This window comes from Haliaeetus leucocephalus, unplaced genomic scaffold, assembly GCF_000737465.1.
Source record: "Haliaeetus leucocephalus isolate CR32 unplaced genomic scaffold, Haliaeetus_leucocephalus-4.0 Scaffold741, whole genome shotgun sequence".
Taxonomy (NCBI): Eukaryota; Metazoa; Chordata; class Aves; order Accipitriformes; family Accipitridae; genus Haliaeetus; species Haliaeetus leucocephalus.
The window spans coordinates 4,815,611-4,828,889 of NW_010973177.1; the positions used below are offsets into that span (position 1 = coordinate 4,815,611).

At 41.4% G+C, this 13,279-nt stretch overlaps 1 protein-coding gene across 1 annotated transcript in view; it reads left to right on the forward strand.

The window, feature by feature from the left end:
* The window catches only part of EXOC6B (exocyst complex component 6B), a 249,023-nt gene that overhangs the window by 58,620 nt on the left and 177,124 nt on the right, over positions 1 to 13,279 (forward strand). The window contains exon 6 of the mRNA XM_010580807.1: positions 9,717 to 9,788. Within this exon, the coding sequence (XP_010579109.1) occupies positions 9,717 to 9,788 (72 nt within the window). The remainder of the gene's footprint in view (positions 1 to 9,716; positions 9,789 to 13,279) is intronic.

Genomic DNA, 13,279 nt, shown 5'->3' on the forward strand with positions numbered 1-13,279 from the left:
AAAGCTTGGTGTAACTAAGATGCACTTCTTCCATGTCAAACTTTTTGGCTGTTTGCCTCAATAGGCTGAACTATTGTTCCTGTGTAGTGGAAAAAAGAAATTCAGACTGGCCCCTAATGAGTAGAGCGCTGTGTATCCGTAGGGACTGTGGTTTCTTCTCCAAAGACCGTGCTGCACAGGGGGATGAGGAGCAGGAGGGAGCTGCCATGTGCTCAGATGGGTGACGACTGCCAGCGTCCCATGGCAGCTTAGCGGTGGCACCAGTCCGTCCCCTGTGTCCTGCCTGTGCTCGGTGCCCTTTCAGCAGACATCACCCCATGACTTCCCTGCTTGATGGATGTGACACCACAAGGAAAATGTGGTTCTTTTTCTTTCCTATCAGCTCTGTTACATCTCCCTCCATCACTCGAGTTAACGCTGCAGCCCTGGGGTCTGTGTTTGACTCGGCTGCATGCAGAACCCCTCAGCAACAACCAGAACATGGTGAGAGCTGGAGGTGCTGTGAACCCCTTTCTGATCTACCTGTGAGCTCCACAGTGTACTTCTCCAGAGACAGATTCCTGATGGAGGTAGGCCTGCCAGTATGTCTGTCCTGGATGGTGGATCTGGTTTAAATAAAAGCAGTGGAAAATGCTCAATGTTCGGTTTAGCTTGCAAAATGAGAGCAAAGTGCGTTTTTGGGGGTTTTTTTTCTTCTTTTTTTTTTTTTTACCCCCTTTGCCTTTTGCTTGTTTCCTTTTCCTCCTCCTTTCGCCCTTCCCTGAAGTCAGATTTTAACGCAGGACTTCAACAACAGTCAAAATTGAGGTATTAAGGAGGTGCCCTTTAATATTTTGAAGTATTTTTCCATTTTTTGGAATAACCCCAAAGTTTTAGAAGGGGGATGTGTGGAGATTTGGAATAATCTATTTTTTACCATGCGCAAATTAGTGCTGACTGTAGGATAGAAGTGCTTGACTGAAGCACTGCAAGGCCTGCTGTTGGGAGCAGCCCTTCCAAAGCAGCCTTTTGAGGGAAGGGAAAGAGCTTCTGTTGGGAGCATTCAACCTCCAGCATATGTATCTTGGCCGGACTTGGAGATCGGGATCCTGTTTGCTGAGTGTATGGATTAAATCACAGTCACGGCTTAGGAAAGCTTTGTTAATCCATTAAAAGCTGCATGTGAGTAAAATGCCCAATTTATTTCTCCCGCTGACCCATGGCTACCTTAAAGGAATGTGTATTTCTGAACATAGACAGTGTTGAGAAGTGTTTAAATGGAAGCACCGAGAATTGTTTTTACCAGCAAATCTTAGTAATTGCTTTGTCCACATCTGATGTGCTCTCCATTTTCCCAGTGACAAAACTGGGCAGATGAAGAGGTTTGGGTTTGTAGCTGAGTCTTAGAGGATCTCTGTCTTTGGTCTACAGCTTTGAGGTAAATCAGCTGATAAAAAATTAAAAGCGATGCCCTCTCTAAGGATGTGTACACATGTCTAGGGAGTCAATGCTATGTGAGTTTTTATTTAAGCCCTTAAAGTGTAAACTGATAGCTTGGGGGTCCTCAGCTAAGGTTGCACAGGATTTTTTAATGGCTTGGTATCTTCAGAGGACCTCTTGTGGTCTATCAGACAATGCTCAGTGCTCAGATCCAATTCTTCCTCGCTGCAAGTGGTCTGGACATCTCCTTCTCTGAAACTCCTGTTTTTTTCAATCATTAACTCTAATTTTTAACACCTGAGATCCTATTAATCCTTGGCAGGATAAGGTAGTGTGTGAGGCCACCTTCTAGACAAATTCCCTAACTGTAGAAGAAGTGACTGTCTGACATGTTCCAGTAGGTGAGTTTAGGAATCTGAAATTACATGGTCACTTCATGTGTTTGTTATGACTGAGCAGGTTGGTGACAATGCCAGATCCTCTCTTGTTTATTATCAAACATTTTTCTCCCCTTGTGTTCCATGTACGTACTCTAGGATGGCTGGACAACTACGAAATGAGACCTGTTCTAGTATCTGCAGACTGTAATCTTTGTAGAAGTCTTAGAAGGTTCAGGAACTAAATGATAGGAAATCAGATGAAATCATCACAAGTTATTTTTTGGTTGAGTTGTAAAAATGGCATCTGGCAGAGCAGCCTCTGGTATAGCTTGTGGAAGAAGCGGAGGCAACTCCATCAGCTTCGGGTCAGTTATTTTGTTCTGTATTTGATGTATGTTTTGCAGTTAGCTTTTTTGTCTTCCTTCCCTCTCTCCCCTTTAATTTGTGCTTTAAATCAAAGTTCCCAATGGCTGTCATTGTAGGCTTTGGGGAAGTAAGTAAAATAAAACTAGATATGCAACATAAAGGACCCTTTTGTGTTGCCTGCGAGAGCTGGGCTGAGTAGTTGCAAGTCATCCATCTCTTCTTGGTTGATTCTCTTCAGAGAAAACCTGTGCCTTGAAATTCCCCAGGCAAAAATGAGTGAAATGTGTGATTATAGCCTCTTGATTTCCACAGCACGCTGCAAGCATAGGGTACCGTAAGTGAAATGCTTTTTACGCAGTTGTTTTCTCTAGCGGTAATCAGGATGTTTGCTTGTTAGAAGGGTCAGAGCAATCATCACACTCGCATTTCACCCCTGCTCTGCTTCCTTGATTTCACATACCTGTAAGTATGTACTTGGAGATGAAGGGCAACCTTATTTTTGGCTGCTGGGTTTGTGAAGCAACAGGCAGTTTTACCTCCTTGTCTGACTGTTGCTTCATCAATGCCATTTTCTATTCATATGTGTTTAAAAAGATGTCAAATACCACCATAATGACCTAAAATGAACACAGGGTTTGGAATAAAAGAAGAATGTTTGCTGTCTGGGGTGTTATTATTGGGTGTTTATTATGTGAATAGGTTGTGTTAGGACTGGGTACTGTTAATACTACGGATACTAATGTGAGCACGACATTTTATGTGATGGACAGAAGATCACTTTGTCACTCATTTGCCACTTCCCATGACTAGTGCACTGCCGCTAATATTTGCACTAGTTACATGTTAGTTAATACAGCAGTGAGGGATCTCTATGATGCGCAGATGTCAGATCACGCTTATCTACTGTTGCTACCACTAGTGAGGAAAAAGGAATAATAATCTGTCTACAAGGTGAGCTTCCATTAAGGAAGGACCATCAGGTCCATAAAGGACCTGGGAACAAAAGCAGTTAGGAGCTGAAGGCAGCAATGCTTGAAGAGGAAAGAAGTAATGTGTTACTGTCGAAATCAATGTAAGGTGGGAACGAGCAGGCTCTGTGCTGGATGCCATCTTCTGTGGAGCAGTTTGGAGCTGGATCCTTCAGCATCCCACATCACTGCACCTTGGATGCGAGTTTTATGTCGGCAAAGCCAGAGCTGGCCGAGCGGAAGGCACAGAGCAGCAGCAAATGGCGCTTGGGGGGGACCTAAGGAAAGTAATTAAGAATTGCTATTTCAAACCAAACAAAAGCAAAAAATAGGTGGAGAGGTGCTAGACTTGTGATACTCCAAATATCTGAAGGTAAAAATAGCTGTATTGAAATTATGTAGTGTTTGATCCACAATTTCCTTGCAGTTGGCTGCATCAGGCAATAGATCAGAAGAGAAACTTTTAAGGGAAGTCATGTGTTTTTCCTTGTCCTGGGGCATTTAGCTATACCTTTGACTTCCACTCATTTTTCTGTTTTTCTTTGACCAGAACGATTTACTCAAAAACTGCCCTGACTTTGCTAACTTGCTGTATACAACTGGCATTATTTCACTAAAGGCAGTGATCACTTGAAGCTCAGTGTATTTAATGTCCCTGTATCTAACCGTGTCCCTCTGTGCTGTGATCACTCAACTTCAATGTTAATTTTGAGTAAATGGATAGGAGATTTGAGACTGTAATAACGAGTACTGACATTATACTCTTCTCTATATGTGGAGGGAGGTACCAAGGTGTTTTATGTTACCCAGAAATCTAAGAACTTGTCTCTTGGCCACTAAAGACCTGTTGATGCTTATTAGTTTAATTTGTGCCTTCCTAAATTACCATCTGAATATTTGCTTTTTGGCTGGCAGAATTTGTGGTGTAGTGAGGATAGCACACAAGTGGGGGCAAGAAACAGCCTGGGGAAGTACAAAACTTCAAAATTGTAGAAGGTGAAGGTTGCTCACATCAGGCTCAGAATGATTTTTCTACATCTGGTGTAAAAGATGGCAATCATGTCATCTGTAGAAATACTGTCTTAGGTTGCCAGGCCTTAGAGGTGCCCCTCTGAGATCTTGAAAAATCAGGCTAAAATGAGAACTCATTCATTTGTTCTTGAATAGGTTTCCAGGTCCTGAAGACCTGCGGTGGCTCAGATGTCCCTGGTGCTAGGTTGGATCCCTTTTGCTGTGGGTCGTAGCGAAGGACCTGCTTCGTTTCAGTGTAATCACTTTGTCTTCAGCACTCGGGGCTTGGTGCCGGTTTCCAGGGTAAGGTTTTGTACTTTAGTAGGTTTGTTGTAAAGATTAAAGAACACCTTGCAGAGAGGTAAGCTTACTCCAGAGTCCTGTGCTTAATATATGCTTTTTAATGCTGTTACCTAAAGGTTTTATTTATTGGCTGTGAGGTTGAAGCTACTGATGTTGGTGTAGCCCGGTGAGCGGGGAATGAGGATAATTACCAGGAAACTATTATGTGGCCTTCAGCAAAACTGCTCTCCCTTCTTGGCCGGTTGTGCTGCAGATCTCGGAGGGAGACCTCATTCCTCACGGTGGCTGAAAGAGAAATTGCGGAGTAAGCGTTTTCCTGTACGGAGGGCTGAGCGCTGGTGTGTGCCGAAGGGGTTGGTGTGCGGTAGCTGCCTTAACTGGACATGACTCAGAGGCCCTTCTGGACCTCTAATCTGTTGGGTTTTTTCTTGTAGTAAACCATGATAAATAATTATGTGCTTTATTCAGCACATGGCACGGCGCATGCTTATTGCTTCCGTAAGACAACTGCAAAATACTTAACCAAAAAAGTGATGTTCGACTGCGTGGGGCTTTTGCAACTTTAGAAACATATAATTTCCCCACCCTGAGAGTCTGCAGTGTCTCTCAGCTTGCCGACTTTGTATGGTTGCACAATTTGTCCTGCCTTGCTCGTCTGCTCTGGCTCCTCCAATGCCTTTTTGGGTGTGAGGATGCCTTCAGCCTCCTCTTGCTGCTGCCTTGGTGGTGGTGATGTTTCCTCCGTCAGGCTTTGGAAATAGCTTGGTTTGTCCTCTGGGTGGTGAGGAGACCTGGAGGTGGTAGCAAGCAGAGGAGATGTGGCAATTTTTTTCAAGGCACTAAATAATATATTGGAATAAGTTACTGATACTTGATGTATCCAGTATCTCGGAAGAGCACCAAGAATTAAAAAAAACTGATCTGACTATAGGGTCTGTTTCAGATGAATATCTGAGTTCTTTTAGGGGGTAAAGTTCTTGATTTATTAATTGCATGTCATTAATATCTGCAGTTGCAAATCAAAAGTCTAGTTTGGAAGGTGCTTCTTGTGACTTATGACTCTTCTTTTATTTGGAATTTTGTAAGCTTTTTTTTTATACCCTGTTAGCATGTGGTCATCTTTTCTCTCTCTTCCATTTCACTGTGTTTAGAAGGATTTTTCTGTTTTATTTGCTGCTGGAAAGATTTCCTGATATGCAGTCTGAGAGCTGCTGGTCTGAGTGCAACATTCAGCACTTTAGCTCTCTCTTAAGGCACCCTTAAAAAAAAAACCAACCCAAACCCCAACAACCCCAGCACTCAAAAAAGCTTCATCTGAAATACGTTCCTGCACTGTTGTGATGAGAAATTATGGTCTACTTGATTTGTAGACATCTGTTTTACTCTCACAAACAATATTAGACTGAGTTAGGAATTCTTGATTTTGTCTAACAGGTTTTCTTCTTCCCCTTCTCCTTTTTTAATTTTAGGTGATAACTTTTGAGTTTTCTGCCACTTATTACTAAAAATGGTGGTAGAAAAACAATCCCCTTACTATCTTAGGAGGAGGAGTAATATAAGAGAATGTAGAAATAAAATTGAATAAAAACTTTGAAGGCCATCCAGGACACAAAGAAGGGTTTCTTTGAAGATGTGGAAAATTACAGTTCATTTGGAAACCTCAGTAAAAACCAGTTGGAAAGTACTGTTTATCAGAAGTGCTGACCAAATGTGAACTTCAGGTCAGGTTGCTGAATGCTGGGTGGCAGCTTCCGAAAATCATGCAGTGGATTGATAGTAGAGTTAAGTCAGAGGTTTCGCTTTAGCCTAGTTTTGGTGGGGGCTTTGTTTGTATCATGCAGATATGTGGGAATGTGCATGTGGTTGGTGAAGTGTGAAGTATGTTCTCAACACACACCTGTGAAAAATTTTCCAGACTTAACTTGAAGCAGAGGTGCGTGATTTGGGGATGTCTTATAAATTGGAGCCACGGGAAGAAGGAAAGTGAACAGGGAAAATAAAAATTGATTTCTTATTCACCCAGTCTGCACTCTTCCTACCAGATCTTGAGCAATCTGAAAACTGTGAGCACTTTTTCAAAGGTTACTTATTGTAGGTCCAATTATATTTTTAAGGTTATTCTTTTCTTTAATGATGGATGCAGACTTGTCCAATTCCCATAGTCTCATTGATCTGGAAGCTCTTGAGGCTGAATAAGATCTTTACATGTGTTTCCTTCTGTTGAGTTTAGGGGTGGTGTTGTTTGTTACTGTATAAAACAGAAGAGTTGTATAATAGTATGGGATTGCTTAGTTCACATTCAGCTCATTTTCCCCTTATTAAATGGTTTGTTGTGATGGCTAATTTGCTGCTTATTTTATTGTAATGAAGAAAGAACCAGCAAAGTCTTCCTCCTGCAGAGCAGTAGTCTTTCTGTTATCACATGAGATGGATATTAAGCCCTTCTGGTCATGTGTGGCTCTTAAATGTCTTGCTTCTGATGCAACAGATTCATCAGTGAATCTGTTTTCAGCCAGGCATGGTTATCCTGGCAGCTTTGAAGAACATGGCAGATAAGTTGATATAAACTGCTAAAGGACATGGTGGTCTGGTTTTACAGATATACTAAGGAAGGGGTTGAAGTTAGAGGTACAAAGAGAAATGCTACTGCGGGTCCTTTGGAGACACCTCTGGGTACATATGGTGTCTGGGTAGGATGGAGTAAAAAAAAAAATCTTTGCTGTGAAATGAATTCCAGTGGACTGTAGGATGTCCTAAAGGAATGAGCTTTCTTATGGCCAAAATCCATACGGGAACAGAAGGACCTATTTTTTTATCTGACAAATTAGAGTAGAGTAGAACACCTCTGCTTGGACTATTATCTTCTAAATAAATTTTTTAATTAAGTGTTTGACCTGTTCTCCCCAGTTGCTGCACCTTGCAGGACGTAGAATAATACAGTTCAGGCAAAAATTGCAAGCAAGCCATGTCACGAGCGTTACTGAACATACTCGTGGCAAGTGTTAATTTTATTTCACCTGCAAAGCATCTCTCCGTGCAACGCAATATTTGCCTTTGTTAAGCATCAGAGTTTTACACAGAGGTTGTCCTAATACTGCTAGAGTTATTCCTGGTTTTGTTGTACAAAGATGCAACAATTTGAACCTTCATCGGGATTAGGGCTAGGAAACAGGATTTATGATACAAGACTTGAGGAACTTAGTATCTTTAATTTATTAAAGAAGAGGATTGTGACCTCTACTTCTCTGGATCTCTGTTAGGAAACACTGATAGTAGCTACTGCTTTAATGTAACCAGCCAAAGGTTTGATAAGATGTAATGGTGAAGGTCAAATATGGGGTAAAGGTATGGGAGTGGAGGTAATGAGCTACTGGAACAATCCATCAAGATTTGTGGTGGACATTGCATCATCCCTGGAAAACCTTTAAAATCAGAATGGCTTGTTTTTTCTAAAAGCTTTGTGTTCCAGTTCAACCACAACTACTGACCTTGAAGTAGGTATTAATTAGTGGATGACTCCTCGTCTGTGTTCTTCAAGATGTCAGACTACCTGACTACTGTGATCTCTTAAAACTTTATGCCTATAGGAATAAAGGATTCATACTTCTGTTTTTCTTCTCATGGCAAAGACCAAGTTAGAAAAAAAAGGAGAGTTTAAAGAAAAAATTAGTTGAGCACAGCTCCAGCAGGCAAGGATTTTGGTGTTCTAATTTTGACTCTGATAGTGCTCAATGTGTGGCCTTGGGCAAGTTATTAATCCACGTATGCCTCAGTTTGCCAATTTGTCCGATCCGGATAACTTCACTCACCTAATAGGATGACATGTTTTTAACATGCTGTTAATGTAAATGTGGAATAATTACAAGCTTTTTATGGCTATTTTGTTTATGACAAAGGAGAATATTTGTATTTAGAGTAGATGCCCATTTTCCAGACCTACTTCATTTAACTCCTGGGAGATGTTTTGACTCTTCAAAAGAGGATTTTTCTTGACTTGAGGCCACCGCTGTGGCACTCTGTCCCGCCAAGTTCAATGTTCTTCTGGATAGAATAAAATGTGTTTATGGATTTTGATGAAACTTTAAAATTCTTGGATTGTTAAACTTGCTGTGTTACGGGAAAATGAATTGAGTTCTGACTCATGGAGGAAGACTGACCTTGGGGGAGAGGGCAGCATTGTATACACCACGGTTTGGCTTACTAGGAAAGTATTTCTTTGGTTGTCTCTGGCATATATTTATTCTTGTTGAATTATTACCATTGCCTGGTATCAAATGGTGCCATTAGGGATGAGACATGGTCTCGGTGCCCCTCTGAATTTTCACTCTTTGTTACTATATATATATGTATGTATGTACATTTTTTCCCCCCAACCAACCATTTCCAGGCTTAAAGGTTGTCTACTTGTTCTCAGTCTAGACTGAGGTGTTTGGGCAGCTTAAAGGACAACAGGTTTTCTATAGAAAAATGTTCATTTTAAGCAAGAAGATTTCCATTTACATTTAAATGTTCATAAAATCTCAAAGGTCAAAAGACCAAACCCAGACAGTGCACAGTGGGTGTTAGTTGTCTCCAGATATATTTACTAAAGGTGGCAAAACAACTCAAGGTACAATGCTGTTGATTTTCTCATCCCATAGGCTTTGAAAATCTGTCATTCCTGCAATGCTAGTTGAATGTTTTTAAGTGTTAACCTAACACAGCTCTTAAAAGAAATCCCTTCCGTGCTCCTTCTCCATTGGGTCCGTGTGCCATGTTCATCCCATTCTGGTGGCCCATGCTTTGTGTAATTTGTAGATGGGTGCTAATGGATCTCCATTGTCCTCGTATAGCTGGGCAACCCATTTTGTCCCTTCTAACCCTTCAGCTGTCGTAGCTCTGCACCAGCTGCTTTCCTGGACGCTCGGGTCGTGCTCTGCTCTCATCTCTCATGATGGCAGCTCCTTCAACTTTCGCCACTCTCTTGGGTCCCAGGCAGATAATTCACATTTCTGTCCCCTCCTAACCTTTCAGTCTTTCCTTAATGTGTCCGCTGACCAGTCTTTCCAGGTGGATTGGTCAATCCAGTTGTGGATATAATTTCCCTTAAAATTCTCTTGAAGTTTTTTTGTCTTCAGTTGTGCAAATACCTTAATTTAGTGTCATTGGCAGGTTTCTGTGCTGTTTACTTCCACTCTTCACGAATTTTTGCTGCCTGTCTACTCTCTGTCTTCTGTGCTTTGTTGTTGTTTCCTCTTTTTTTAATGTTTGTTCCCTTCATTTCCTAAAGGATTGCAGATACAATCAGTGGAAAATAATTGCCAAGATATTCTTCAGTCTTCTGCTCTCTCCAAATATCAAGGTACTTTGTACTTGATGTGTCTATTCACTTAATCTCTTTGATAATAACATGGACCTAATTTCTAGTCTACCTTTGGCTTTCTTTGAAATACTTGGATTGATTTTGTGGCACTAAACTGCAAACCTGGGTTCCCTGGCTGAGTATTTACAGTTCACTAACCTTCACTGCGGTGGAAGAAATCAGTCAAGTTCTGCTTCCCAATGGAAAAACTGAATTTTCCAGTCTGGTCATCTGCTGGGGTATGAAACCAGAGCAGTTTTTCACCCACCTTCTTGAATTTGGACACCAGAACTAAATTCAGTATATTAGGAGAAGTCATGACAGTATTTCCATGCTTGTACATCTAAATTGTACTACCTACTGAACTAAAAATGACTTGCTATCCCACTTGCCATTTCATTGCATGGCAGTGCAAGAGGACAAGTGTTTTGCATGTCTGTGATATGATGACCTCCCTTAGCAGTGCAGAATAAGATACTATTGAACACGTTTTTTTTTCCAGTTCTGCACTTCCACAGGAAAAAAAAACACCAACCTTTTCCTTTTGCTAGAGGAACAATCCATTAGACTGTTACACTCTTAATGTACTTAGAAGAAGGAATTGCTGATAATCTTAACTCAACCAGCCATTGATTTCTTCATGTATCGTCTTGCTTCCTGTATCAGCTATCTACACATCCTAACACCAGATTTTTGTTTGTCAGCTTGAGCTTTTCTCTTTATTCCATTTGTCATGTTCCCTTTTTCTTTTTTTTATAGCCTCCTTAACTTCCGTCTGAGCCAGGTTGCCTTTTAACTAGCGTGGCCGCCTTTTTCAGTTGTGGGATTGTGGCTTTTGGAGCATCTAGTTAAAATGTTCTTAAACAATTTTCAATTAGTCTTCATATTTTTCTGATTACGTTCTTTTTCCCAACTGATTTGGCTCATAATTGTTTTCAGCTTGATGAAACTGGCCCTTTTTAAAAGTGTGTGTGTGTGTATGTATATGTATACATATGTGTAGATGTGTACTATTGGTAGTGCTGTTTTATTCCTAATTTAAATGAGGTTTGGGTGCATATAAAAGTGTGATCAAGTCATGGTGACTTGCATTTTAGCTATCAAAAAAATGGGATAAAACATGGCTGCTGATTAAAAACTCTTTCCAAATGGGCACTAGCACAGGGCATACTGATTTAGGGGTTTATTGGCATTTAGCAAATGGTGCTTCTGTAGTTGAAGAGTCATCATCTCCAGCCCTTTGATGTCTGAACAACCTCAGTTCCTGCTGAAACTTCCATATGGTGTGTTATATCCCAAAGGTTAGTGCCGTGTTGGCTCAGGAGCGATCTAAAAAGATAAATGCTGCCTTTGTACCAGCTTCGGAAGTGCTGTGGTCCACGTCAGAACAGTGTTCGTGAGTTCCCAGGTGAGACAGGAGAAAACGGCGTTGCCTCGTGTGTGCTCTGCAGAGCCGGTGGAGGAGGCACTGCCTGTAGTGGGAAGGTGGAAATTTCCTATGAGTGAACTGGAAAAGGGGAGGAAAGTCCAAGTTACTGTGGAAGATCAAGGCAACATAACTGCAGGCTGATCCAAGTCCAGTTAGGGTCTCTTGGAGATCTTTCCTGTTACCTTCACAGCAACATGAAACCAAACGGGGCTGGGATAACATTTGTGGTGGACTGAGCAGGAGAGGGTCTTGATGGTAGAGGTGAGGCAGGGAAACCATATGGGAGAACCAACATGCAACAGGAACCCATGGGAGAAGGACCCGAACCTCTCTTCCACCAGCACAGCCCCAGTGAGATGTCCGGCACCAGGAGCTGGTGAGGTGTCCTGCACTGGGCCAGTGTCGCTCCCCAGAGCTCTGCACTCCAGATAACTCTTTGGCTGGGTGAAGCCTGTAGTGTTGGGGATGCATTTGGAGGCTCTGATGGGAGGGACCGTCCCAGATTACCCCCCAGCTGACCTTTTCCTTGAGCTGGATGGAAATGATCAGTGCTGCGAATGTAAATGATCAGCAGTTGGGCTCCATCTGCAGCTGGTTAATTACCCGTTCACACAATATGTTGTTAGGGGTCATCTGGTTCCAGTTTCACCATAAACAGAAGTAAATGTTGAGAACATACTTTTCTACATCCAGTTTCACTTGTTGTGGATACTTGAAATAGTTTGCAACCCACATCTTTTGGTTTTCGAGGAGGGCTTTTGGCCAGAGAGCCCTGCGACCATTTGAGATTTTTTTTTTTTTCTTTAAAAAGTGCCCTGGAGGTTGCATTGTAGGGACTTTCCTTATGCAAAACATAAAAGTGCTGTTTTTTAAAATTATAACCATATTTTTCATTAAAATCAGTTGGAGTCCCAATAAACAATCGACTCCGAAAATTTTCCAAATGTTTGCTGCAGTGCTGTTTCTATTTTTAATTATTTTTTAAAAAAGTGTTTTTCTTAAAAACACAGCTTGGCTTATAATTTAAAGAAGTGATCTAGTAAATCAGAAAAAATGTCCATGTATATAGCTCTTTATTGCAATATAATTAAAACCTACTGTACATTTAAATGTAAGAATACTTCTGCAGCAGTGTCCGATGATTTCTGCCATTTGGCTTATCGTGGGAACTTCTTTTTTTATGTTACCAACTCTTCTCAAAGACTTTTCCAGTGTGTTTATACATTTGTTTTATATAAATTGAGAGCTGTGTGCATATAGAGAGAGATGTTGAAAACCCTGCAAAGTAGCTGTGAGGCACAGAAATGCCTGGTTCCTAGGCACTAAGGCACAGTTTCCACCCTGCATCAATCTTTGGTATTGTCATTTTTTAGACCTTATTCAGTGTTTTATTGTTTTCTTGTTATCTGGTACCAGATTTATTTGCTGTCATAAAAAAACCAAACACAACTAAAGAACAACAAACCCAAGTTTTGCATCAAGATTTGTCATATCTGCTTTATACAAAACAAGTAAATATGTCTTTGTAAAATATTTAGGGTTACAATTTTTTATTGCACGCTGGAGGTTGAAGAGTATTATAAGATATTCTGGCACTGCTTTTGTAAAATGCCAAGTGTCTGGTGAAAATATTCCTTTCTAGAAAGAACCAGGCGCTGGGAGAAAGCCATGGTGATGAGGAACCTCTCCCTGCTGCAACCAAAAATGGGGCAAGAGGAAGAAATTTGGAATTTACCCATCTTTGTTCTGCTCTAACCTTCTCCACTGGTCACTGCTGCATCTGTTCAGCTCAGGGTCTGAGCCAGGAAACCTGTTTCAGCTGATCTAATCGTTGGGGCAGGCAGGTTGGCTGGTTAGATGCCCAGGTTTTGTCAGATTCATGGGATGTAGAGGCTGAATAGGAGGACTTGCTTGGTGGGGGTCTGTCAAAGATAGCAGCTGAGCTTGTGGATTTGTGAATTTTTCTTATCTATGAACACCAAAAACCTTCGCAAAGCTGCTGGCTAATAGCGGTCGTGCTTCTGGGTGCAAAGCTTCTGTCACGTGCATATTTCACAAGGTT